The 17,826-nt window shown below is 45.5% G+C and overlaps 1 protein-coding gene across 1 annotated transcript in view; it reads right to left on the bottom strand.

The window, feature by feature from the left end:
- Positions 1 to 17,826, bottom strand: part of LOC307079561 (low-density lipoprotein receptor-related protein 1-like) — a 99,375-nt gene that overhangs the window by 44,853 nt on the left and 36,696 nt on the right. The window contains exons 7-24 of the mRNA XM_079741987.1: positions 15,793 to 15,955; positions 15,218 to 15,440; positions 14,071 to 14,260; positions 13,609 to 13,752; positions 13,091 to 13,327; positions 11,245 to 11,425; positions 10,408 to 10,630; positions 8,280 to 8,469; positions 8,019 to 8,141; positions 7,653 to 7,793; positions 6,969 to 7,094; positions 5,966 to 6,082; positions 5,786 to 5,866; positions 5,506 to 5,673; positions 3,677 to 3,856; positions 3,134 to 3,331; positions 2,019 to 2,264; positions 1,052 to 1,249 (exon numbers count right to left, since the gene is read on the bottom strand). Of these exons, the coding sequence (XP_079598113.1) occupies positions 1,052 to 1,249; positions 2,019 to 2,264; positions 3,134 to 3,331; positions 3,677 to 3,856; positions 5,506 to 5,673; positions 5,786 to 5,866; positions 5,966 to 6,082; positions 6,969 to 7,094; positions 7,653 to 7,793; positions 8,019 to 8,141; positions 8,280 to 8,469; positions 10,408 to 10,630; positions 11,245 to 11,425; positions 13,091 to 13,327; positions 13,609 to 13,752; positions 14,071 to 14,260; positions 15,218 to 15,440; positions 15,793 to 15,955 (3,129 nt within the window). The remainder of the gene's footprint in view (positions 1 to 1,051; positions 1,250 to 2,018; positions 2,265 to 3,133; positions 3,332 to 3,676; positions 3,857 to 5,505; positions 5,674 to 5,785; positions 5,867 to 5,965; positions 6,083 to 6,968; positions 7,095 to 7,652; positions 7,794 to 8,018; positions 8,142 to 8,279; positions 8,470 to 10,407; positions 10,631 to 11,244; positions 11,426 to 13,090; positions 13,328 to 13,608; positions 13,753 to 14,070; positions 14,261 to 15,217; positions 15,441 to 15,792; positions 15,956 to 17,826) is intronic.

Genomic DNA, 17,826 nt, shown 5'->3' with positions numbered 1-17,826 from the left:
GCACTGGTTCTCACTAGTTCTAAATAAGCTCCGGACTGGTTCTAATTAACTCTGGACTGGTCCTCAGTAAGGGGCAGCAACAGGAGCAGCTATTCTAGAAGTTGATGGGGTTACAGTGTTTCATCTATTCTAGAAGCTGAGAGGGGTTACAGTGTTTTATCTATTCTAGAAGCTGAGAGGGGTTACAATGTTCCATCTATTCTAGAAGCTGAGAGGGGTTACAATGTTTAATCTATTCTAGAAGCTGAGAGGGGTTACAGTGCTTCATTTTTATCTAGAAACTGAGAGGGATTACAGTGTTTCAGATTATCTCTAAAATTAGAGGGGTTACAGTGTTTCAGATAATCTAGAAGCTGAGAGGGGTTACAGTGTTTCAGTAAACGCCATATTTCAAAGGGCTGGGAATCAGAACAACGGCACTGTTTTTGTTGTCCCTCCTACGCTAATTCTGCACAGGAGCTGCACAGGAGTCAGGCACAGCCAACACTGAGACAAATGGGAAGCGACAAAGCCTTCTGTATGCTCCCCCCGCCCCCACGACCCACCTACCCGCCTCACGGCCCCCTCCACCCCACCTCCTAAAAGTCGTGCTGGGAAAGGAACCTTGATTGGCACAGATACTTTGGTTTTAGGAGAATGAAAAGGCCACACAGTACTCAAGCGGTTTGAGTCTGGCCCTTCATTGCAAAACACCCACCAACAACCATGAACACAAGAAAAAATACATTACCTCTTTTTATGTCTATTGGAATATTCGTTTTTTAGCATATGAAAAGGCTTTCTGGGTCAGGAGGTCATAAATATGTAAGTTAGCAAAATAACAATTTGACGAAGGATGAATGACTATTAACTAATCGTTTGGTTTTGTGAGATGTGCCAAAACTTCAATACTTAACATTTAAAGTGTGTGTGTGTGTGTGTGTGTGTGTGTGTGTGTGTGTGTGTGTGTGTGTGTGTGTGCATCGATATATTTAAATCTACTTATCCAGTGTATTGTTAAAACAATACTGCCACCCAGTGAAGAGAGAAGTGTCATGGCTTCTCATCTCACCTCCATTCTCAGACAGTTTCCCCCGGTAGATCTTGTCCTCCACGACGTCCGTCCAGTAAAGGGTGCTCTGGTTCAGGTGGAAATCCAGGGCGATGGTGTTCCTCAGCCCGGGGACCAGAACACTGAACTCCCCCTTGTGGAGGTCAATCCTCCGGATCTCATGGCGGTTGGAGAAGATGATGAAGGGCTTGAAGGGGTCTGGAGGAAGAAAGAATAAAGAAATACATCTCATGCAAACAAAATAAGAAAAGGATGAAATAAGTCCCAGCCGCCTCCGTCTTCCCACCATGCCTTGCAGACACTTGCATGGCTCCACTGCCCTGTCTCTGTTATAATTAACTCTCTTTCGCTCTGGGAAAAACATAGAAAACAGAGCGGTAGCGGAATATTACTTTTAACTTTCATGTTTTCCGTTTCAATAAATAATGATGTTATTAAACCCCTAGAGTGACCCGCTTGAACCACCCACGCTTACAGATATCAGCCCAAACATTCGAGTTTCCTCACATTGCATTACAGTCCATCTCTCTACATGGCAAGCAGCAGAACATCTCGCTACATGTGCTGCAGCAGAACATCTCTCTATATGTGCAGAATATCTCTCTACATTTGGACCATCAGAACATCTCTCTACATGTGCTCCAGCAGAACATCTCTCTTCATGTGCTCCAGAAGAACATCTCTCCACATGTGCTCCAGAAGAACATCTCTCCACATGTGCTCCAGCAGAACATCTCTCCACATGTGCTCCAGCAGAACATCTCTCTACATGTGCTCCAGCAGAACATCTCTCTACATGTGCTCATGCAGAACATCTCTCTACATGTGCTCCAGCAGAACATCTCTCTACATGTGGACCAGCAGAACATCTGTCTACATGTGCTCCATCAGAACATCTGTCTACATGTGCTCCACATGTAGAGAGCTGTACCTCCCTCTCCATGTAGTCATGTTCCTTCAGACTCACCCGTGCTCTTGCAGCTCTCCATGTCGGCCTCAAGCTCCCAGCCCTCGTAGCAGGAACACTTGACGCTGGCCTTCTCCTGCTCGCACCGCTGGCTACACTTGAGGTGTTTGGCACAGAAGCTCTGGATCTGGCATGTCTTGTTGTCGGCGCCCAGCTCCATGCCCAGGGGGCACGAGCACATGAAGCCTTCTCCGGGGATGATACTGCAGTTGTGGCTACAGCCACCGTTATCCACGGAGCAAAGATCTGGGGACGGGGGGAGATGGGAGGGTTGGACATTTTGGAAATAAACCTAAACTTCCATCACCCAAGATCAAGCTGGACCCAGCTGTGCTGTGGCGTTTACTGTTGACCAGGATCCACCAAATATTGAATGTGGTCACCAAATTAATATAGTCTCATTCACGTGTCGAACAAGCGTGACCATTAACATTGCTCAAGGTATATTGTTCATCAACAAAGTATTTCTCCTTTTCAGTATGCAAACATACCAATGATCAAATGAGACAGAAATGTATGCATGCATATAAACAGTCTTTTGTGTTGTCATGAAAATGTTCATGGTGGCCATCCCACAACGCTCTGCTGAGACTCACTCGTGGCTTGTGACCCAAAGCTATAAAGACACAGGGTTAGAGGCAGTTTCATCTAAAGTCTAATTGTACCTCACAATGCCAGCCTGTGGTTGGCATCGTTTAATTGGTTGCTTGGTGACAACACCCTGCATTGCTACCCTTTAATGTTCTCATGTTTCGCTTGAGTTTCTTTGGCTATGCAAAATCAGAGGCTCGAATTTCAAACTATGTGCGTCCCAACGGGACGCACATAGTTCTAGAGAGACTTACTTTTATTAAAAGTAGTAAAAGTACTTAGTTGTGTAGTATCTTATACTAGCTTTCTTTGTTGTATACAGGGAATGGGTCAACCTAGCGATTGTTAGTGCTTGGCTCTATGAACATCCTTACTGTACGGACAGCATTATATTGTTGTTTCTCTTTCTTCTGACAAATGTACTGTAAGTCGCTTTGGATAACAGCGTCTGCTAAATGCTCTGAATGTAAAGGTATGTATGAGAGGAGAAACGAGGGTCCGGTATAAGCGTCTTTCCGTTTTACCACAGAGTTTCTCGTCCGATCCGTCGGGACAGTCGTCCATCCCGTCACAGAGCTTCTCGCCCGGCAGGCAGATGGAGTCGTTGGTGGCGCACACGTGGTGAGACAGCTTGCACACCGTGGCCTCGCAGTTCTCCTCGTCAGAGTTGTCCTCGCAGTCGTGGTCGCCGTCGCACACCCAGGCCTTGATGATGCAGCGAGCTGCAGGGTCAGACGGTAGTGGTGAGCAGCAGGTTTGTTTTAGGAAACCGTTTTCACCATACATGTTTGGTAATGTGTGCCGTGTGTGGGATTATGTGATCATCTCTGATCGAACGATGGAAGTATACATTTTATTTTGAACTGTATCACTATTATGTTTATAACAATGTCTTATCATTTTATTTAACTAATGGGATGGGCTTATAGCAATCAATAAAAAAATGCCCTGGTAGGCACCCACCGAAAATAACAACCACAACAACATCATGACGATTCCCTGGTGGAAACCCTTTAAGGCACCGGTGACCTCTGACCCCCCCGTCACGCAGATGGTAAAGTCCTCACCAGAGTCCTTGCAGAGGAACTTAACAGCGGGGTCACACATGTGGGTGACCCCCTTGCAGTTCTCGTCGCTCAGGTCCATGCAGTCGTTGTCCCCGTCGCAGCGCCACCGCATGGGGATGCAAAGACCGTCCATCTTGCACTGGAACTCATCCACGTGACAGCCGCCGGGCGGCCGAGTGGCTGAGAGAGACAAAGAACGATGAGAGTTTAATTAGCAAAGTCTGAAATCAGCAGTTAACAATGAGCTGGATGGCCAGCTAGCTAGATGCATTCAACAAGCTGGTTGATAAAAGCTACAAGCAGAGGGACATCTAGACTGGTGATTAGTGGGTTATCTGGACCACTGGTCAACCACCTGCCTGGAACAGCACCAAGTCAAACAACCAGAGCATTCTCCCATCCAGCCACCCCATTGGTTGACACACCATGGACCGATTCTAAACAGACCAATAAGGATGTGGAAAAACAACATCAATTCAAGACAAAGAGATCACTTCTTGGCATAGCCAAGCATGAAATAGGCCTGGATTCTCTCAGCGCTGGAATACAATATATGGGAGAGAAGCGCAATAGTACTTCTGCCATAATGACTTCCAGATGGTTAGCTTGAACACACACACACACACACACACACACACACACACACACACACACACACACACACACACACACACACACACACACACACAACCGACAGAGAACCACACACGCACACGCAGAACCACACACACAGACATAAAAACGCACCCAAGCAAACACACACCCACACCTCATTAGGCCAACAGGTCATGCTGGGTCCAGCAGGGATTCAACAGGATTGAGCAATTCACAAACAAACCCTCATGAGGTCAGACCGGCTGTCTGCCAGAGTATTACAGAGTCAGTCTGATGTTAACAACAGCAAGCGGTCAGGCTTTAAGACAAAAGGAGGTTTAAGAAACTACTAAGAGTAGCCCCATGGCCTGGCCTGGGCTAGTCACACATAACCTAGCCTAGTAGTGGGCTGCAACTTTCCCTTCATCACAGTCACACAAGTCCAACATGGTGAAGAGATTTCCGGTGGCCATTAGTGGGATCTCAACATTAGCACAAAAACCCGTCTCACCGTTCAGTTTTCATTTCTCCACTTAAAAAGACCCAGCTTTCCATCCCTCCTGCTGAAGGGGGAGAGCCTCCAGTGGACTTTGCGTGTTTCCCAGCACACATTGTGTCATGCCCTGAAGCCGTGTAGGATGAACCTACCAGAAAATCTGGCAACAAAACCTAAAATGGTCCATTCTTTAGATATTGGAAAACATATTTATAGTAAAGATATTTACTTAAATAGGTTTATAGTAAGAAATTGTAAGAGTTACAATAAATACACAGGAAAATAATGTTTTCCTATGTGTTCGCTGGTAGTTTAATGGCTAACCCCACCCCCAAGCTCCTCAACCAAAGAGCTGCATTGTGGGCCACTGGCATTCTTTTGAACGGGCTACAATCTCAGCTAACCACAACACGTCAACAGTCCCCTGAAAAAATAAACTGAAGGCATACATGCAATGTGAGGATGTTCAGGGCAAGCAGGGGCATGCATGGCACAAATGAAACATGACATAAGGAGAAGTATCCTTAAGTTGTGTTTTGACAACTCCTCCACAACTCAACATATAAAGAGAGTGAAACACGATACACAACGTAGTGCTGCGATGGCAATGCCAAGTAATCCCCCCACTATCTCTCACCACCAAAGAGCAGCGATGTAAACACAACACACAATAATCTCCGACACCCTCCACCCCTGAAGGGCGTTCCCGTTTGGGTTGGTTGCCTGCGTTCCCACCCACCTTGGTTGGTGCAGTTGGCGTGCGTCTCGTCACTGTAGTCTCCGCAGTCGTTGTCTCCGTCGCAGGTCCAGTACTCAGGGATGCAGCGGCCGCTGTTGCACTTGAACTGAACGCTGGAGCAGGAGTGGCTACAGCCCGCCTCGTCGCTGTTGTCCCCGCAGTCGTTGTCTGTACGCACACACACATGCACACACACACACAATCTGTCAGATCCCTTTGCAGTCGCTAATTATTTGTATCTTTGGGCTAGGGACTATTTGGTGTCAGTAGTTTAACAGACCGTTGTCACAGCGCCAGTTGACATTGATGCAGCGACCGTTGGCGCAGGTGAACTGGGTCAGGGGGAAGCAGGTGGGGTAGGCTGGAGAGGGGGGAGCCGGAGATAGAGGGTCATTTAACATGCTGAGACACTTGTTGTATGTGGAGAAGCTGGAGAGGATGAGCAATGAGAGGTACCCACCACAGGAGTCGGGCTCGTCGGAGCGGTCTCCACAGTCGTCATCTAGGTCGCAGGTCCAGGAGATGGGGATGCAGCGGCCGCTGGTGCAGGGGTACTGGTTGGGGGGGCACGTGCGAGCTGAAATAACAGAGGGTTGTATGATGTTCTTCTCTTTGGCAATGTACGAAAGTCATTCTGACAGTGATTCAGCCGTGATTAAAGACGAGCCAAACTTCCATTTGTGTGAAGCCTGTTTGATTGGGTGCCCCAGGGTTCTGCATTAGACACACTGATTTTTTTTCAGCTCTATAAATAGTTAGCCAAAATATGGATGGTGTTAATCTTTTATGCATACTAGGAGGCATATGTTGTTCTGGATCCCCCCTTTGGCCAATTGAAGGCTGCTTTCGATATCAAGTCTCAGCTTTGTCAGCTAAAGCTGTTTTTTAATTCTGAAAGGACAGTATTCTGTTCTAAATTACTAACATTGTACAGGTTAGATGGTTGAGGATGTCTCTTGTCTAGAATTCTTTTAAAACAAATCTAGACAACATTTTACTTTTGAGGCCAAAATAATCTTTTGACGTGTATAAGAGTGAGAAGAACTTAAGAACGCATCAACTCATGAACTCAGATGCTGAAGAGAAAAGTGCCTTAGGACCGGCACAGCCTGGAAAGCCCTCACTTGTATTCTAGGGATGGTTAGCAATCACTGCCCTCATGTAGGCCCTTTGATCTGTATTTCTTTATTTATAAAGTAATTCTAGGTAATGCCATCCTACAGTTTTTCTTGTTTGTATCTCAGACAGCTGACAGTAAGCAGGGGCTCTGCTGCCACTGCATCGAAAAGACTGCCAATGAATTCAAACTTTAAGGTTTGACAAACTAAAGTTGAAATGACACGTCCCTTTGAAAACGTGAAAGCCTTTTGGTAACACAAGAAAAGCCTGGTTATGCAAAAGACACCTCCATTTACTTTTGATGAGAATGACAAATAAAAAACTAAAAATGTTTCTTCACACACCTGAGCAGGTAGTATTGGATTCATCTTCATCATTTCCACAATCGTTGTCTCCATCACAGAGCCAGCGTACAGGTATACAGCGGTTGTTCTGGCATTTGAAGCGGTCACTGGGGCAAGTATGCTGGTCTGGGAAGAGAAGGAAAGAACATCTAAAAGTAAGTCTTCAGAGTCATATTCATGTTATGTTAAACAATAATAGATACGTTGACATGTGTGTTAAAACTACCACACACTGTTTCTGAGATCCTTCTAGTTCATTCCTGGCTGTTGAACAATGTTTTTTGAATAGAGAGAAGCGAGTGAGTCAGGCCCTCTCAGAGATGTTGATATTACATAAAGAGCTGGATTTAGTACTTTGCTGTCAATATGTGCCACGTGTCTTTGGCAACTGGGCTTAACTGTATGACTCATTAATGAATTCTTAAACTGTGCCATGCATTTTATCATACAGTTTAGCCTGCCAAAACATTCAAAGAGCCATTCAAATCAAGAAAAACTCATTTCAGGACAAGCACCCGACACCTTCTGATTGAGAGCACACATAAAGCCAGAGATGCAACAGCGATATAATAAGGAAACTTGGAAACAAGACTACACTGAAACTGCAGTGAGTCACGTTGTTGTTTTTGGTCCTGGTGTTGCTGCTGCTGCGTAACCATGACGACGACAACTGGGTCCACTCACGGCAAAGCTCTGGGAGCTCATCGCTGTTGTCCAGACAGTCGTTGTCCCCGTCACACTTCCAGCGCTCCTGGATGCAGCGGTTGTTCTTGCAGGCGAACTCCCCCGGCTGGCACTGGGGCGGAGGCACGTAGGACGGGTTGGCTGGAAGGAGACAGAGCAGAGCAGCGGTCAGAGGAGCAGTCCGAGCGCAGTCGCAAAACACTGTCATCGGGACACTTGAGTCATCCTCCCTCCTTCCTTCCTTCCTTTTCCCTTCCAATCCCCCCCACCCCCTGCCAGTTTTGTTAAATATATGTTAAACAATTTATACCCATTTCAGCCTCGACATCAGATGGATACCAACTGACCGAGCCTCAAGTCAAGTACCTTTGCAGGTGATGTTGTCCTCGTCCAGGATTTGGTCATCAGCACAACCACAGGACCGGCCGTCAGGAATCACCAGGCAGAGGCTGCTGCAGCCGCCGTTGCTGAGCCTACAGGCGTTGGTACCTAAACACACACAGACAACACAACACATACGTTGATAAAGGGACAGACGGTGTGAACCAAGCATAGGCTCATAGCTGTGGGCCGTAGAAAGGTCACATCACTCAGCGGCTGGCACTCAGAGGTGGTGGTGTGGACTACCTTGCTGCTGGTGGGCGTCGTACACTCTGATCTCGAAGATGGGGGGCCTCTCGTTGCGGAGCAGGGTGACCGTCTTGGAGTCCTGGTCCAGCTTGTAGATGCTGCCCCCGCGGTACTCGTTCCAGAACAGGAATTGTTTGTAATGACACAGTCCAAAGGCGTGGTTCAGCTCCTGGCCCTCGTACACCACCTGGGTCAATCACAACACAGCAAGGTGTGCATCAGTTTAAATATATAAGCTGTTAACTAGTGTCTGTATAGCAACGATTTTGGTACACTGGAATAATGGATTACATAAAGGAGCCATTTGTAGCAAATTGACTGTATTTAATCATAAAATGACTATGATAGGTCATCAGAGGTTTAGCAGACAGGCCTAGTCAAAATAGTGGCTTCTCCAACCACAAGTTACAGCCAGTATGTCCTCCTTTAAACATTCTGTTCCGTTCTTTTGGCCTGTGTGTTATGATTCACAACTCTCTGTCTTGCCAGATATGAAGTAAATTGGCGTATAAATGCAGTGCGCTTCAGCCATGGTAGCAAGCAAACAGAGATTGTGATAGATTCTAACAGACCTAAAAAACCTTGTGCTCTTCCAAAAAAGCTTCATGACCCCCTTCAATATTAGGAATTTAGACTGCAGTACCCATGTCAATGTTGCATGTAGTCCTTTAACATATACTTATATATTACATTAATGTTTAAAATAATCTATTTAAAATAATGGAATGTAGAAACATTTACATACATTAATTACATAAATATGTTATACTTTAGTTTATACTTAAAACATTACATTTACATTTAGGGCATTTAGCAGACGCTTTTATCCAAAGCGACTTACAATAAGTGCATTTGTTATAAGAAGTGAAACAATATATCGCTGTCGGTACAGTAAAGATGTTCATAGAACCAACTGCAAGTATTACAATCGCTAGGCTAACCCATTCCCTGTGTAAAGCAATGATAGTAGCTACTGTAGATGCTACACAATTAAGTACCTTGAATAAGTGCAATGTACAAGTGCCAGGACGTACAACATTCAATGGTGGCTGTGCATTGGTTTCTATGCAGAGTCGAGCTGAACTCTGAACAGGTGAGTTTTGAGTCTTTTGCAGAAGCTGGTGAGCAACTCTGCGATCCTGACATCGGTAGGGAGCTCGTTCCACTACTGAGGTCCCAAAACAGAGAAAAGTTGTGACTTCGCTGATCAACCTTTGCTTGCTCTTAGCGATGGCGGTACCAGACGTCCAGCTGAGGTAGTTGAGCGGAGGGATCGAGCTGGGGTGTGTGGCTTTACTAATGCTTGGAGGTAGGCAGGGGCAGTTCCATCGACTGCCTTGTATGCCAGTACCATCATCTTGAATCTGATGCGAGCTATTACAGGGAGCCAGTGGAGATCTCGGAAGAGGGGGGTTACATGTGAGAACTTTGGTAGGTTGAACACGAGGCGCGCTGCCGCATTCTGGATGCGCTGCAAGGGTTTAATCGCAGAGGCAGGGAGTCCAGCCAGGAGCGAGTTGCAGTAGTCGAGGCGGGAGATGACCAGTGATTGGACTAGAAGCTGAGCTGCTTCCCTTGTGAGGAAGGGCCGGATGTCTTAAAGAGCCATTGAAACCAAAACCGATTTTGTCTTAATTGATCGCCAACATATTAATGTATGCCATTTTATCGCGGTAATTTAAATAAGTCCCTATTTATAAAAAAAATATGAGAAAAGGTAAAATCCTATGTTTTTGCTTTCTCCCCAAAGCGCGATGTGAACGTTTCACTCTGCTCGGAGCGCAGGTGGCGTTCTTTTCGTGACGTCTCAGTAGCTTTTCTGAGACTAATAGTCTAATGGCGGGGCATGTGTGGAGGGTGAAGCTCCGTCTGAGCAGTGATTTATTTAATGACCATGTCCAAGTGAGGTTAAGGCTTCCCCTAAGACACCTGTTTGGTGCATTTCATATCGCTCATTCACTATGACTAGAAAAGTAGCAAATCACAACGCCCCCCTCGTTCCTAAAAAACTCTCAACCCAAAACACTATTATAATTTAAATCTCATAGTGCACCAAATCCAGCTGAAACAGTGAGCTCAATGGCGCTTTATCTGCTAAAAACTAGCATTCTCCCGAACAACCAACCTTACGCGCGCTGCTGTTGAGGTACACCATCTCTATGCGGTCGTAGTAGGCGTCCACCCAGTACAGGATGCCCTGGGGGATGTCCAGGCTCAGGCCGTTGGGCCACAGCACCGTCTTGCTGGTAAGGAACACCTGGTGGTTGGAGCCGTCCATCCAGGCCTTCTTGATCTTGCCCCGGTTGCTCACCGTGGGGTCCTCCTCCCAGTCCGTCCAGTACATCCACCTGTGGCAGCAAAGGCTCGATGTCAGACACTGTGTTTCTGTACGTTATTCAAGTGAGTAGAAGGCAGAGGGGCGCTGGTTGGAGTGAAATGAAAACTAATGAAGCTTCTTCTAGTAATATCCTGAGTCATGCTAATAGCAGAACTAGCCAAATCAAGCTAGCAGGTCAATGTTGTCTTTCTCCAGGCACCTGTTAGCAACAATTAAATACATTTATTGAAGATTAAATCAAATTGTACCAATGAAATAGCTTCAAAAATACTAAACGTATTATAATAATAGAAAAGAAAATCATACAGCCACAGAAAAGTGTTCAGACAATCACAGTTTTTTTAAATCAGTCTTTCATTATACATACATCATATTCTGCAGACGTGTTACACAGAAGATTAATAATAGAACTACCTAGATGGAGCCACTATGACATGAATCACCAGAACATGACCTATCATATCTGGCACAGCCACTAGTTTATCTCCTGTGTGAATCAAGCTGATCCAAAGGGCTTGTCTAGATAAATGAGACATTGCTTTAAAAAGGTCACAGGAGACTATGCAGGCTATTTGTTACATGGCCAGACTCTGATGCCTACTGGCCAGCACCCTAATGTCTCACCCATGCTGGGGATCCACCACGATGGCTCGAGGGTGGGTCATCTTGCCCTCTATGAGGGTCTTGCGGGTCTGGGAGGCCTTCTCCAGCCTGGCCACGCTGATGGTCTTCTTGGGCCCGTCGTCGGTCCAGTAGAGGTTACCTCCGATCCAGTCCACCGCGATGCCCTCCACCGTGTGAATGCCTGCAGCACAAGCACATAAGTTCTTACACGATTAGATCTGAAAGCATGGTGGTTGAACTAATCAGAGCGGAGTAATTTTCCATCCATATAGACAATAGACCGTGGTTCCTTGCAAGACTACTATGGTTCACGTTTTTTCTCGGGAAAATAACAGCATTAACATATCATCAATTCACATAAACTCATATTTCCCAGGAACAAACTGTTAGTTTGAAGAATGTTGAGCAGTTCATCTATCTTGAAGCAAGGCCGTGTTAGGAATGCAGTCTGTGTTGTATATCAAACTACAACTCATCTTATTTTGTTAAAAATAAATATTTCATATGTAAGGGATAATCACAGAGAGGCAGGACAATAAACAGTTTGATATGCCCGGCTCGTGAATGGCTTACCGCCCGAGACGAAGTCGAGGGTGTTAACCTTCCACGAGCCGGGCATATCAAACTGTTTATTGGCATGCCTTCAGGTGATTATCCCGTTTATACTACTTGTTGCTTGCCAACATAATAAAACAATATAAATACTTTATTAATTATGCTTTTTCCTATTCGTATTGCATGCTTATTAAATGTATACTCTGTCTGAGTTCATCTCCCGCAAAAAGTAGTCCCCTTTAATCGATCAAATATGTTTTGGACACCTCAAAGGGCATTATCCCGCTTATACCATGGTCACTTGCCAAAGAAAAGAAATTAAGATCATTCATTTATATTTTTATGCGTTTTACAATCAAAATATAAAGTTTTTCACCTGCCATAATTTAGTTTCCCTGGTAACGCCTGAGGGTTTGACTAAAACCTGGAACAATCATTACCCTCCCGTAAGGCTCTTATGCAACAGAAACATTGTTCACTCCTCCAGTAAATGAGACGGACCTTAGCTACGACATAGCAACGGGAGGTATTCTAGTCCGCTGAGCTATAAGCCAGAGAGCTAATGTTATGGATTGTACATATTTATAATTTGAAATTCGTCGCAGCCTTTATACCATACCGCGTTGTCTGATTACAGTTTAATTCATTTTTCACAATTTACCAGCTCTCGTTTTGAAGAATAATCCCCGCGCCATTCGTTTTAATGTGAATCGCGACGGGCTATAGTTTTAACATAAAGTATACATATTTATAATTTGAAATTCATCCAAGCTTTATACCACAGATACTATAGGGTCTATAGCATATAACCGCGTTTTCCTTTATACCACAGATACTATAGGGTCTATAGCATATAACCGCGTTTTCCGATTACAGTTTAATGCATTTTTCACAATTTACCAGCTCTCGTTTTGAAGGCTGAACAGACCAGACAAGTATTCCAAAAAATACAAGACAGGTATTGATCTACTATTTGATGACACTGTGCTCACTCAGTCAGCAGCAAGTAGAACCGACAAGTCAGCGGGCAACCGGCCAGGTTAATGCCCTCCTCCCAGCCAATCAGAATCAAGCATTCTTAAATGAAGTAGAATAATGCTTTTTAATGTATTGCATTCTAAATCCCTGGAAGATAAATTATTAATTGAAGAAAATACCAAACTCAATCCCTTTACTGTATTTAATTCCATATTCGTGTTACTCTGTTTGGATGCGCAGTAATATACATGTGCTCTGTTTATTTACTTGAAAACGTTATTTACCTACGTGGAACAAATCATTGTGGACTTGCCTTCCTTCAGGATGGTGTCCCTCTCCGTGCCGTCTATCTTCTGCCGCCCGATGATGTAGCTGGTGGCGTCGGCGAAGTAGATGAACTCGCTGGCGGCGTGGTAGTCCAGGGCGCGGGGGTTCATCAGGTTCTCGATGGGGATCATGTACTCGTCGGGCACCTTGGCGTTCATGTCCATGCCTCGGATGATGCCCGGCCTGCCCTTACCGTACACCAGGAACAGCTCGTGGTCGGGCTCTGACACGCCGACGACAAACAGGGACAAGTTTGATAAGGTCAATTCCGTTTTATCACACCTGTTTGAAATGAATAAATATCGATGAAAGGGTCGGCATATCCCAATCTAATGGACTAAACGGCCGGGCTATTACAGTGTTGAGTAGTGAAATAAACGAGTTCGTAACTGATGCAGTCCATGTGCAACGACAGTCATTGCCCTTGCTGCAATGACAACGAGGGGCTCGTCCTTTATGAAATACCTCCACCTCCTATTCATGTGTAGTCTGGTCGATACTCACTCTTGCAGGACTTGCCGTCGCTGCCCAGGCTGAAGCCCGAGCGACAGCGGCAGGTCCGGGTCTTGTGGCTGTTCCCCAGCAGGCAGATGTCCGAGCAGCCGCCTGCCTTCCTAAACTGGTCCAAGGCACAGGCATGGCTGCGCACTATGGGGGCAGGGGGAGCAAATTGTAACATTATACCTTTTGAATCATGAATATAATGGGAAATTAACCAAATCGAATGTTACAAGAGTTTGTTATTCATGTAATCATTGATCTATAAAATGGAGAGTGTGAAGGTGAATTCGGAGGCAATCGTTATTTTTTCCACTGGCTAGGCAAGAATAGCGAGAGTATTACATATGTTCTTTGGAATAAAGCCTTTAGGGCAAGAACGTAAAAAGTCAGTTTCAGACTTTTATTCAAACATAAACGCATAGTATCCATGCATACGTCTGACTGTGCTAGTCAGTGGTTTGGTACCTTGGGGCTGGCGCCTCTGGTGGTAGACGTGCAGCGCTGCGCCCCGGTCCACGCGCGTGACCACCTGGAAGTCGGAGCTGTTGAAGCGGTTGACGCGGATCACGCTGGTCTTGGGGTTGAGGTTGCCTTCGTCCGAGTTGGTGGCGTACAGGTAGTTCTCAAACACCGTCAGCCCGTACAGGTGCTCGATCTTTGGAACACACAAGGATACTTTCTTTTTATGCTTTATGATAGATTGAGATAGACTGGAAGTTATGGGAGATAGAGGGGAGGATATGCAGCAAAGGACCACGGGCAGGTATCGAACCCCGGTCGCTGAGGTAAGGACTGAGCCTTAATGGTACGCTCTCTACCAAGTAAGCCACCGGGGCCTCCCATGGACACTTTTTGACTCATAGTAACTGGGGATTGGACCAGCAACCCACTGATGGTGATGATGACAGTTATTTTTGTGCCTGTGTGTGCTTGGCCCGAATCAGCCTTGGACTAACTGTAGTGGTTTACTTTGTGATGCATGGCCAGGTTTGATATTATATCCCCCGCCACCCCACTGCAGCCCTGATGTCATTAAGATCATTAGTCAGTGAGCAGGTTGGCCCAGTCAGGCTCCAAAATGGTATATTTAGAATCATTAGCCTGGAACATAACACACTCCTTAAGTAATAGCAATCAATCAAGGCAGTAAAATACACTGGAATCACCCCCTGAGGAAAGCAGCAGAATACTTTCCAAGGCGATGCATCCATCTCCTGTGTGCTTCCGGGTTCAGGATAGGATAAGGGTTAGGGTAAGGGTTGGGTAAGGGTTGGGTGGGGCGACAGTAGCTGAAGGAGGTAGGCTGGTAATCGGAAGTTTTCTAGTGCAATCCCCAGCTCCTCCTAGCTCCTACTCCGAGTGCTGAGGTGTCCCTGAGCACGACACCTCACCCTGCCTGCTCCTGATGAGCTGGCTGTCACCCTTTGTGGTTGACTCCGCCGTCGGCGTGTGAATGAATGGTTGTAAGTCGCTTTGGATAAAGGCGTCAGCAAAAATCCCCTAAATGGTTTAGGGTAAGGGTTGGGTTTGGGGTGTGGGGGATAGGCTACGGGTTGGGTTTGGAATGTGTGCGTGCGAGTGTGTGGTCCTCCCTCTCGGTCTCAAGCCTCACCAGCAGGCCCTGGATGATGGTGTGGCGGTTCTTGCCCTCGTAGTCCACCACCTCGATGTAGTCCAGGTAGGCGTCGGCCCAGTACACCAGCCGGTTGACCAGGTCCAGCGTGATGCCGTGGGGGAACACGATCTTGCTGTCCACCAGCTTGGTGCGGTTCTGCCCGTCCATGTCGCAGCGCTCAACCCGGGGCGTGGAGCCATAGTCGGTGAAGAAGACTTTCCTGGAGAGGAGGAGATGAAGCCACAGCTGTTTGTGTCAGCAGGACATTTTAGTGAGGTCACTTAATTAAGAGGAAATAAGAAGGTTCTCCAAAGTACAAATAGCTTATTGAGAAACATCCTGTGTCCAGTTTGAATGAGAGCAAAGAGAGAAGTGGAACAGGTACAAAGAGGAACAGTGATGAGCAAGGAGCAGAGGACGTGGCTATGGCTCTGGAGGAAGGTTCCAGCGAGCCACTTAGTCAGCCAAGTCCCAGACACAACTTCCTTGCCGTGGAAGAGGATTTTGCAGAAGGAGAACCGAATCGCCACGAGACAGCACTTCAAGGGGTCAAGTGCGGTCAGAGAGCTTACCCCATGGCGGGGTCCAGGGCGATGCCCTTGGGGTTGTACAGCTCCTGGTCCAGCAGGGTCACGCATGTCCCGCCGTCCTTGTTGCAGACAAACACCCGGTCGTCCACGTCGTCCACGAAGTAGAAGTTTCCGGTCAGCCAGTCGATGGCCATCTGCTCCACATCTGTGGGAGAGCAGGGACAGGATGTCAGCATTATGAATAGGACCAGAAAATAGTATTATAGACACTATAGAAGAGAGAGAGGGAGATGGAGAGGGTGAGAGAACTCGATATACACTGTACCCAGGTCAATCACTTTGAACAAATGAGCAATAAAGATACACAGCTTTTTTAAGCCAGTGTGCATAATAATAAAAGAGAAAAGAGTTAATGGTAGCCCTGGCCATAATATCACATAACACGTTAATATATTGAATATTTAGTCACCTAGCTGGATTCAAACCATAACACAAGACTAGGTGGAACATTTAATATTATACTAATATAATATTAAGTTATCTTGCAGGATTTTAACCTAACCAAGTTTATATATGTAATCTTTAGCCATATAATAATTTAATCATTTTTCACTGGGTTTGATTATAATTGGACATACCAACACACTGCAACCCAAACTCCAAAGTATTTTTGTTTGAAGCTTCGTCGCACATAAAAAAAGTTTTATAGTTGGATATGGTCCCCGTACCGTTGCTTTCTGTTTGGCTCACTGGGAGGGGGTGTGGGGGCAACATTGTGCCGGAACTTGTGTATGCATTCCCTCCACAGCTGCCTATGCTTAGCCAATGAGTTTTTCATAAATAAAAAAAAAACGCACTGCGACTTGTAAGACTTTGAATAGGTTTTCTGGTGCATCGTCATCATACAAATAATGGTGATGTTCCATAGGGCATCAAGCATCTATGGAAACATTTCTGACAGTGACATCAGCTGTAGGATCAGTCACTCCTTAGTGCCGTTCCACAAAGGAAAAAACATGTTGGAATTTGTTGTTTGGCCTTCTCACACAACAGATCTTTCAGCCTTAACAGATTAATTGGGGCCTAAGAAACGAGGTTCACTTGGGTCCCAACCATAACCATGAATCTCATCTGTGCCCTACATACACGACTGCCCTGTTTGTTTTCTCTACCGGATCTCAGAGCAAGGAGAATTAAACCTGCCACCTTGAATGACATCAATATGTATATCAATATATGACCCGATGAGGACATCCTGAAATGTCTGCAGTAACATGTTTTATGGTCCACAGCTACCATCCTCAGCAAGCAAGTAAGCCTGGCCTATCAACATGCTAACATGGCCCATGTGCCTGGCCTGTTAGCCAGTGTTAGATGCAACTTGGGCCTGCAGGATTTTTTTTATACGTTTACAAAGAAAAGCCTCTGGGTTGGAGAGCAACCATGGGAACCATGCTGTTTGGAGCTGGACTCACAGTAAGTAGCACAACAAAGCAACTGGACCCAATGTATCCTGGATGCAAACACGTTGCAGCATTAGAATAATACATGTGTCAGCTCTGTGTGTCTGTGTGGTCAGCTGTATTCCACTCATAGTCATGGGTAATTCCATGAAGTATTCCATTCGAAAGGATACAAAAATATTACTCATGGGTACTTGTTCCTCTAAATGACACTGTAAATAAAAAGATCTCTAGATAAGAACTATTTTAACATAAAATAGATACTCTAGAGTCTAGAACCATGATAACACATGATATAAGCTTGACAACTATAATAACATATATGGCACGGTTTACATTTGTAGTATACAAACCTACTTTTCATTAGCAGAACAATATAATCATTTTCAAATCCATGCAATAGATGTCTAAAATTTCCTGTCGAATTATTGATTTATTTAGTAAGTAGCGTGTTACAACCTAGATATTCTACAGCGAGCCGATCATTATCGCAAACTAAACCCAGACAGGTATGATGAACAAATTAGCCGCTGCATTATCCCTTACATAGCACACAAGAGACAAAAGAGACTCTTTAACTGTGATATCCAACCAAGTAATCTGTAAAACTATG

Source organism: Pollachius pollachius (assembly GCF_949987615.1).
Source record: "Pollachius pollachius genome assembly, chromosome: 8".
Classification (NCBI taxonomy): domain Eukaryota; kingdom Metazoa; phylum Chordata; class Actinopteri; order Gadiformes; family Gadidae; genus Pollachius; species Pollachius pollachius.
This window is presented reverse-complemented; position numbering and strand designations above follow the sequence as displayed.